The sequence below is a fragment of the Nicotiana sylvestris genome, chromosome 9 (assembly GCF_000393655.2).
Source record: "Nicotiana sylvestris chromosome 9, ASM39365v2, whole genome shotgun sequence".
Taxonomy (NCBI): domain Eukaryota; kingdom Viridiplantae; phylum Streptophyta; class Magnoliopsida; order Solanales; family Solanaceae; genus Nicotiana; species Nicotiana sylvestris.
This window is the reverse complement of record NC_091065.1, coordinates 78,647,938-78,658,200: the sequence shown is the minus strand read 5'-3', so window position 1 is coordinate 78,658,200 and position 10,263 is coordinate 78,647,938. Positions and strand designations below refer to the sequence as shown.

The 10,263-nt window shown below is 36.9% G+C and overlaps 1 protein-coding gene across 1 annotated transcript; it reads right to left on the bottom strand.

The window, feature by feature from the left end:
• Positions 1-2,424: 2,424 nt before the first annotated feature.
• Positions 2,425-9,959, bottom strand: LOC104249484 (uncharacterized). The gene is made up of 11 exons (XM_070155805.1): positions 9,467-9,959; positions 9,159-9,229; positions 8,666-8,774; positions 7,587-7,669; positions 7,006-7,164; positions 6,031-6,129; positions 4,025-4,219; positions 3,564-3,860; positions 3,205-3,366; positions 2,861-2,944; positions 2,425-2,735 (listed from the first exon to the last, which is right to left on the bottom strand). The coding sequence occupies exons 1-11, from the start codon at positions 9,537-9,539 to the stop codon at positions 2,628-2,630; spliced, it is 1,440 nt and encodes a 479-aa protein (XP_070011906.1). The 5' UTR covers positions 9,540-9,959; the 3' UTR covers positions 2,425-2,627.
• Between the last annotated feature and the right edge of the window lie 304 nt (positions 9,960-10,263).

Below are 10,263 nucleotides of genomic sequence, written 5' to 3'. Positions count from 1 at the left end.
GGTCCTTGGTTTATAGCAGCTTTATTCTAGAGTGCACCTGGAGGAAACAATGGCGCCTGGTACTTGAATGATAGGTTTTTCAGATTCTCAAGTATTAGGTCAAACGTTGCATAATGTTCCTTTTATATGAGAGAGCATGTGTGAAGAGATAGAGACATTTCAGCTTTTGGTTTGGCCTCTACCAATAGCGGTTGTGTCGCTGCACTGCTGCTAGTCAGTACAATGAAACAACTTTTATAGTTGTAGAGTTGACTATACGATAATTGAAGGAACTGATCCTATTTGTTTCCTTTTCTGGTTTCTCGAGAGTTTGACGAGACAACTTAACATGTCCACCAGGCGCAAAGGAACTAATTGTATCAAGTTCCTATCCAGTTTCCCAATGAAGATTGACAAATGATCAAAACATAATCACATAACTTATCAATGGTAATACATGTTTATATCAAAATAATGATACAAGTTAGGTATTCATTGGGTTAGTATACATGTATCGGGTTTGAATAAGAAATTTATGTGTGTTGAATGAATGCAATTCATAATTTGAAATATAAAGATGAGAGACAATTAATCTAGCTGAGAAAATGCTGCCATTCAATTTTTAATTGCTACCAAGTACCATCTGAGGAAGTTTTTAGCTAATTTGTTGATAAAATTGTCCCCTTCCAAATACTTTATTTGAAATCAATATTCAAAAGTCCACAATTTGTCAATTTTTAAAGTCAACCAAGAAAAGAAGGGAAAAAGAAAAGCCCCATTATGTGCTTGTGATTTGGAATTTTAAATAATACTCGAGTGTGACATAATAAGGCCGGGAAGTGAGAAATCTCAATAGCTCAGATAGTTGATTATTTGAACTTTTTCCTTGTGGTAGGGGTTCGAGTTTTCACCTTGTGATCTCTTACCTGCATTTTCCCTTCCCCTCCCTCCTTAAAGAATAACTTTTAAAAATTTTATTTCAAAGATAAGGCCGAGAAGTCGCCTCTTGAAGAGATTCATTTTGATACAAGGTCTTAGATCATTGCCTCATCATGCAGTTTATTGATACAAATACTGCATGTGAATATTGACTGTATTTATTAATCCTATAAATGAGTTGGCAACTAGATAAAAAGAAGTTGTCTTGTAACACGAAGAGGCAGAGTATCTGCCTTTGAATAAATATTCATATAAACCTAATTTTGCATACTAATTTATGAGACGGATAAGATCCTTTTATCCTTAACTAAAGGTCGGTCTGGAATTCAAGCCTGAAAAAAAACTTCTTGTATGGAGCAAGCAAGAAAGTTTTGTACTATTCTAACTTATAGTAAATAAGTTGGAATCAGGTTGTCAATTCTAATTTCTAAGTAACAGCTACACTAGCAGAAGCCATGCACACAACTAAGGTCCAAATCTCTCTCTCTCTCTTTCTTAAGCCTCTTCTTCCTCGTTCTCGGCTCATGGATTTGAACTGTCTCTTCACATGTTGTCCTGTCAATAAAGACAACTCCACCAATTTGTACCCACTTCCTATGTTTACCTTAACCCCCCACTTCAACCCACTACTTTGTACCTTGATTTGGGTGGCACTTTTTCGTGGATCAACTGTTCTCGTCCTTACAAGTCCTGTACCTGTAAACATGCCCTTCAAATTACTCCTCCCTGTGATTCTCTACAAACATTTGTTTACACAAATGCTTCAAAAAACCTGGTCCTGGTTGTACAGAAAACTCTTGTGCATACTTCCCTGAGAACCCTGTTACTCGAAATGTCGACATGGTCCAAATCTTGATTGATTCTCTTGTTTTAACTACCGCTAACGGTTCACTTAGCATTCTCTCAAATCATATTTTTTCAGGTGCTCATACCAAATTACTTCGCGAACTTCCTGCTGGTGGTGCTGAATGTTATGAAGCTAAAGGAATTGACAACGCGAGTGAAGCCCTTTACAGTATGTTATGAAACTAAAGGAATAAATATCACAATTGTAGGTCCCTATCTTCCTGTTATTTCTTGTATTGGAAGACGAGAATATGGTTTGGAGGATATTTGGTGTTGCATCAAATAAAATTGTTCTAAGTTTTATGGTTCAACAGATCTGATGTCAAGTACAGGAATTGTTCTGTCGCATTTAATAAGTATCCAAACATAGAAGAGGATTTGGAAAAGAAGAAACGATCTTAGACCTCATTTTAATTGTTTAAACGAAGCAGGGGCTAGGTCTCTGTCCGATTTTGCTGCAAAATGAAAAAAAATATTGTTACCTAATTAAAGGACTTGAATTCCTTCTTTATCAGTAGCTTACCAAAAAATGAGACCTAATGTAAACAATCAATTGCATCAACTTTGATGATAGTACAAACTGCGCACTACTTGTAGGCATGCGAAGTTCATTATAGACAACTCAGTTAATGAGCTTCCATCCCTCTGATAAGATAATGGTTTGAAAAGACGAGATGTTATTACTGAAGCAAAGCACAGAACTACACAAGTAAATGTTTAAAAACACTGAAAACTTACAAAAAGAGAAGAATGCTTCAAGAGCCACAGAGAAGTACAAAACCAAAACAAATTTAGAGATTTTAGAAAGTTAACACAAACTTCCACCAATTTTATTAAATTTATGATGTCCACTCCTAGCTATATTATACTAGAAGAGAACCTTCCATGATAGTAACAGCTTTCCCTCTCAGAAACATCCTTTGATTCTCCTCGTCTAGATGCATGTTCACGACGCCACCTCTAGGTGAGGCCTAAACCACAAAACATTACCAATCAATAGGGCAAATAGAACTATGTAGTTAGTATAAGAATTTCAGCCTGTGCAGTTGGTTCCTGATAAAGGAGATGGGGGAAGTTGGAGGAAGAGAGGAAGTACCGCTAAAGCAACAAAGTCACGTTTGCCAAGTTTTTTATGCCAATAAGGAGCCAAGGCACAATGAGCACTTCCACAAACAGGATCCTGAAAAGTTTTGTTTTAAAAAAATATATATATATGCACAAGAAGAGAACAGGTGAGACATCTAAGATGCATCAGCTATACAAACATATAGATGTTTACATATGCAGTTGTCTTTATACGAAGATACGATGAACTCTATCTATGTAATTGGCTTCAATTCTCTAGGATGTGCAAATTCAGTACCACCTTTTTCAGTGACTATGATCTGCCTGAACACAATATTATACATGCTCACAGTAAATTGAGGTGCTAGCAATTACCTCATTGATTCCCAACTTTGGGCAGAAGAAGCGACTATAAAAATCAAAGCCAGAACCCTGTGGAGCAGGTCCTGTTATTATCATTCCTCTGCCAGGGATATTCTTTGTTTGATCAAGCTGAGGTTGGCATTCGACCACTACCTCACCTGATGGGAGTAAAATCTGCAAAAAAACCATGAATTATCTTCATTTCCCTAGGAAGGGTTACTAACTTTATCTAGCATCCCTTCCTCCTTAATTTTTGAAAAAAAATGTCTCGTTTTTTTTATAAAAGAATGAAACAGAAATTCTTTCTTGGTTGTCCTTCATGTTTGTACCTTTGTGTAAATACAAAAAGGAAATCAAGATGAAATACGTACAAAAAGATCACTCTTAGATGTCTCAAGCATCTCAACCACAGATGCACCATTCAAGCTTTTCGAAATTGCAGGAACATCAGCAAAATTGGTCTCGGCTACTTTTACAACAGGAAAGTCCAATTCAATTGAGTAACCTGTTGGCCAGTCGTCCCGAGAATTTGGAGCTTTGGCTTCTGGAACTCTTTTGGCAGTTAAAATTCCTGACTTTGTTGAAAACTCAATCATATCAGTTTTAACTAAGCCATAGGCAAACAGAAAGTGTGCAGCTGCTAGCGTTGCATGTCCACATAGATCTACCTGCAAAGCACAAATGAAATTTCTTGCTAAAAAGTGAAACTTATGAAACACTTTCAAACTTATGGATTTCCATTTCTCCCCATTTTTCCAATAACAAATTTTCAAAAAGATGAGCTCCAAACTTGTACTGCCTAAATGTAGGATAAATCCAGAGAAAGGCTGACCTCAGTAACTGGAGTGAACCAACGAAGGCCAAATGTGGGGTTAGGCTTAGATAGGGTAAGTGGAGAGAGATAACAAGTTTGAGACATATTGAACTCAGTAGCAACAGACTGTAACCATTTGTCATCTTTGTCTTCTTCTAGTAAGCAAACGGCTGCTGGGTTCCCTTTGAATGCTGCGTCAGTGAAGGCATCCACCTGTGAGTTCAACAACCATTTCAAACAATGAAAATAACATTCAATAAACATAATAAATGAGTGAGACAGAAATTACTCACCACACAGTACTTCACGGGTTTCATGGCCATTGTACTAAACAGACAAGATTAGTCTGAGGAAGAAATTGGTGGTCTGGTATAAGCACGAGATATTAAGGATTTTATACTAGTTAATAAAGCAGTCGCAGGGTCACTTAGTCAATGATGGCTCTTGGCGATCAAGTTACCCAAGATCAAACTGCATTTGCCACCCTTTCTTTTTTATTCTTTCTTCATTGACTATACAGAGTGAACCTTAGCTGGCTACTGCGACCATCAGTAATTAACTTGGATTATTTGATCTCATTTTGACACTAGCTACTTTTTCAAGTTTTATTTTTAGTCATCGGTAGTTGTTGTTGCGGATTCCTACTCGCTTGCCAAAATAAAAGTAAGCTTAAAACAAGTCAAACAAATACTAAGCTACTTATATTTTTCAACTATTTATAAGGAATGAAGATATTTGAGACTAGGTGCGAGCAGCCTCAGTGGAGGACAAGATGCGGGAAATGAAGCTTAGATGGTCGGGCATGTAAAGCTGTGAGGCGCAGATGGCCCAGTGAAGAGGTGTGAGAGGTTGGCCTTGGTGGGTCTGAGAGAAATAGAAACAGACCTAAGAAGTATTGGAGCGAGGTGATTAGGCAAGACATGATGTTGCTTCAGCTTATAGACATTTAACCCTTGATAGAAGAATGTGGAGGCCGAGAATTAAGGTAGAGGGTTAATAGGTAATCGAGTGCTTTTCTTTCCTTTTCAGTTCCAATAGTATTAGTGTTAGTCTTGTATTTTCTTATTCGTAGATTTGTATTACCACTTTGTTGTTTCTTCGCTTAGGTTTCTTATTACTTGCTATTGTTACTTCTCTATACTTTCTCAAGATAGGGTAATATTTGTGCACACTACCCTCCTCAAACTCTACTTATGAGATTACGCTAGGCTTGTTGTCACACGAAAAGAGAAAGAGGGACTAAAGAGAATAACTTCCCTATGGTTGTTTCCCATCTCTAGTGCTCATTTGCCACCAAGTCGCAATATGTACGTAACAGAAGAATGTTTCTTCGCACTTCCAGTGATAAATCACAAGGTATGTTTATTTCTGCAATATATACAAAGCAATTTAGATTCCCTTTACAACCATCCCTAATAGGTGCCCCTAGAAATAAGACATTTCCAAACACGAAGCACCCACAATTCAAGTCATTAATTTATTAGTACAGTCGTCGGCATTGCCGAGGGGACAACCATATTTGATGTTAATGAGTAAATTAAGATAATGCACAAGTGCACAACATAGTAATGATACAAGGGCTAGATCCTGGCGAAATGTATCACCAGAACCCTTCTTTTGCCATCTTCAGAAAGTTGCAGAGTGTAATGTTTGGGATATCAGCTGAACCCGCCTTCTTCTTCTTCTTTATCTTAGTCACTTTCACAGCCTTGTTGCCTTCTGTTTGCGAGGTTGTTACGGAGACCAGGTTGTAGAACTGTTAAAACATAAGTAAGCAGCCATAAGATGACCATAAAAGATTAGTCCACTTATCACATATCAGATTAGCGTCATATGTGCATTCTCTTTTAAGGTAAAGGCAACATATCCTGAGACTATGCATATTGTTTTCTTCTTACTTAACAATACAACTTTGAACATCTAGAGGCAGACCCGAAGTTGAAGCAGTGCTCAATGTTATCATGACATATATGCCGTAGTGCTGCAGTGAGGAAATGTAAACATTATTGCTCCACAAATCATACCTCACAAACACCATGCAGCAACAACCGATGAAAGGGGTCTTGAACCCGTAGCACAAGCACCTCTCCATCACCACTCTCCACAAATGCTCGTACGCATTGCTACAGTAAAATATCCAAAACTCATGTTAACAACAGAAAGTCAAAAACAAAAGAAGGGGAAGAGAAAATGGTTGGAGAGGCAGCATAAAACAATGAAAATGTAAAAATCAAATCCTCTGGACTATCAGAAACACCGCCAGGGGTATGGTTATTTATGAGTTTATCCCACAAGTTATTAAAGCAAAAAGATCTAGACCAACTAAAAAACGTGAAAGAGAAAAGGAAACAGGGCATGAAAGGATAGCAGCCACCTAGATGATTCCATAAAAAGGGAAACAATTGTACATAACAAATGAAGTACATAACTTGGCTTGGCACACTCCTAATGTTACAGCAAGCATGGATCCATTCCCCACCCTCAAACTATAGTTTATAGCCAAGCCTAAAAGAAAATCCTTGTTATTTCTTCTTATTACACTAATCTCCAACTCAAGTATGATGGAGTAGACATCTAAGTTGTTTCACACGAGCATGTAGATTATTTTGCAGCTCCAATAATCCCAACGTAAACCAATTCGGCCACAGAACAAGCTTAAAATTTCTTTTTGCGGGTACCTACTATCTCCTACCGGCATAAGTATGAGGTAACTCTCCCCATGAACTTAGATAGATAAGAAGAGTTCATTGTCGACTCTACTGGAACTCCAATATGGGTTCCCAAGGTTGTCACTTCAACTCAGTGATCACTGGCCACCTCCCTTGGTGGCTCAACAAGCTTAAACTTCTATCAGAACCTTATTACATATCAAGTCGGTGTTTGTTGCAACACCTTCAGAACAATGACAGATGCAATAGCTGAATAACATTTGCATAAGAACAACGCATACAGAAGAACAAATTGAAGACAGGGGGGCCAATAATTCTCAGGAATAATACCTCATAGCTGCTGACCAATTCAGGAAGAAAGTTACGTCGAAGTGCCTCTCTTGTTCGACAATCCACTCTATGCCATGCAGTCAACACTGCAACCTTATCATTATCCACGCAATGTTTTCGCTTCAATGGTTTGCCTTCAAGAGCATCCATTATGGTGGCCTAACCAAATAAGAGCATATAGAAGACCATAAGAAAATGTTGCAACATCACAAGTCAAATTCCAAGAAATTGAATTAAATAAAAATGCAAACTTTTGAAACAGAGGGGTGAAGACATACTACATGAAGAGTTAATCATGAATTTCATATAGTAAAATTATTAATAAATAATGAACTGTGCTTTAATAAGTAGTTCAATTCAACTATGAAGTAACAGCAGGCCTTTCATATCACTAAATTGTCCTAAGGAAATCATTCCCAAGAAAACCAAAGGAAAGAATGCATGCTTATCAAAAAAGAAGGGGGTGAAAATACATAATGTCGAAAGAAGTCATCGTTTTCACTATAAACACTACTCGAAGTAAATGTTGCCAGGTTTTTAGGAAGTAAATACACTTTACAGAAACAGGAAAACGTAATAACCTCCTTATCCATGTCTATATTCCTGAACTTGTCCCACTCCTCCACATTTGTCAAGCAAAATACTGAGAGTGGCACATCATCACCTGCAGAAAAAGAAATATTAATATGTTAATATAAGAAAAAAAATTTAGCGTGTAATAAGTTCAATGGAAAAGTACTTATTCTTAAAGAAAAAAAAAGTTCAATTGAAGAGTATATATATTTGACAAAAGAGTATGAACAGCCGAAGAGCTTCTATTTGACTAAGATGGAACGCTATGTAAAAATATAAAATCACAACCATGAGTTATAACTGGACCATTATCACATTCACAACCCTGCTTGAAAACATATGCACTTCTGCTTCTGCTTCAAGATAGTTGAACTCCAAGCCCTCGTCACTTTTGGTGCAATGATATGGCATTTCTTACTTTTTCTTGTTTTCCTAATTAATATTAACATATTTTGTGCTCTTTAAAATAAACAAATCGTGACATAGAAGACATATATGCACGATTGTATCATGTTCAGAGCAAAAGATGAAGGATGATACAACTGTTTCCCTGGACAAAAAAACTCCCCATGCAGTATGTATGCTAATAATAATTTTTTCTTTTAACAAGAAAGAAGTGTATGTGCAAAAATCATTGTGCTAAATAATCTTGGCCAGGCAGGCATCCTTCTTTGCTAGAAAATGTATTTTCTGTTGCTTCAAGATGTTTCAACTTCAGCAGAGACAATGAATGTAGAAACTTAACCTCTACTAATGGTAGCTAGAATATTAAGAACTGCTTGTGGTACCAAAAGATATCCAAATTGACTCACGTTAGTTTTTTTTTTTTTGGTTCAGATAATGATGCCTTTTTTGTATAACCATAAGGTATCTGGAACCCATTGGCCCGACTAATCCAAATTCGTGCTGCATAGAGTCCATTATGTTTTATCAGTGTAACCTGGGCACCTTATGTTTTATCAGTATTAGGGAAGGTGACGAACTGTCTCCAGAGCTTGCTTCCGAAAGGAACCAAAGGTAAAATGTACATCACTAGGAACAGTAAATGATCAATTACGGAATAAGACCACACCCAAAAATATCTTACCAAAAGGTGGTGGGGCAAACAGCCCTCTAATTTCTTCTGCATTTAAACGAGGAACAAGTTCCATTAAAAGACGATCGTTCAACCATCTGCGAGATCTCCTGTTGCTGACCTGAAATGATAATACCTTTGGCATATATAACTCGGAATATACAACATCAAAATACATATTAGTTGGATAAACAAGAAAAGAATCTTGGAAACCCATGTTAGATTCAAGTTTTCAAAATGCAAAGAAACTACCCAACCCTAAACACTACTATTATAATGGTCGCTCCACCAAGCATGTCGAATTAAACTAACTGAGGAGCTAATTATCTACTTATCCAAAAACTACCAATCAAGATATGATATGAATTGCAGATACAAAAAAGACAAACCCATTAATCTCAAAAGACCGAGATCACAATAGCAATTACTAAAATGAGAAGTGGGGATGAGTATTTAAGTCAATAAAAATAAATTGACTGCCAAAAATAGATGCAAAGAAAATTACTTTTCCAGCCAAGCTTTCAAGACACTCGATCTTTTTCTCGATAGCTATCCCTCGGGACTTCACATTTTCTCCTGCAATCCATCCCTTGGGAATAAATTACTGATTTTTCCAAATCACCATGAGAATCACAGCACAAAGTAGCAGTATAGAGTTGGATTCAGGCCCATAATAATAAAATGAACTAAACAAAGCATAAGGCCATCAAGATTCACTTTAAAAAAAGGGAATAAATCTCAAAAGTTCAATAAAATCATAAACTGTTAGATATTGAATTCTACTACAAAATAAAAGCAACCAAAAGTTTGCACCTTTGGGATCATCAAAAAGGGAAGACATCATGAGAAGATCTTGTTCTGTCTGCAAAATCTGAGAAGTTGGCATGATTGATTAATTGATTGATTTTTGACTTGACTATAGCAAAGATCGTGCCTTTTTAAATGGGGTGCTGCCAATTAAATAGATGAGCTGAAAATGGGAAGCTGGATGTATGAGGAAGAATATGAGGAATATGCCTGCAGTTTGCGCCAATGCTTGTTTTGCTTATCCTTTTGCGATTGGGCCCAAATGAAACCCTAACTAGATGAAATGGGATGAAGTGTTTGTTACACGTAATGTGGTTACGAGGTCCGATTGGCAACAAAAGTTGTCATCTTCAACCAATCAAAGTGCAGGTAGTATCACATGAGGAGGGATCCTATGTTCTGCTTTGGACACCTGTCCTAAATCCGGATATTGTGAGCATCTTGCTTCCAAAGGTGTGTGTTTGGTTTTCAATTTTGGATGTTTGGAAAAATATTTTTCTTCAATTTTAAGAAATGGCTATCCTATTAGTAGAGGAAAATTAGTTTTTGAAACTCTCCAATTACGATTTTAACCCTCTCAATCGCCTCTACCCTTGTCCCACCCGATGGCAGATATACGTTTGGAGGTATGAGTGCTGCAATACACCTATTGGTTTTGGCCAAATTATTTTATGTCTTCCCATAAAATACTTAAAGTTTAATGATTGATCATGAGCATCCACTATAATCAAATTTCATCACTTTAAATTTATATTAAAATCTGTAAAGCACTCACGATCGATATATCCTGGATCTACTATTGT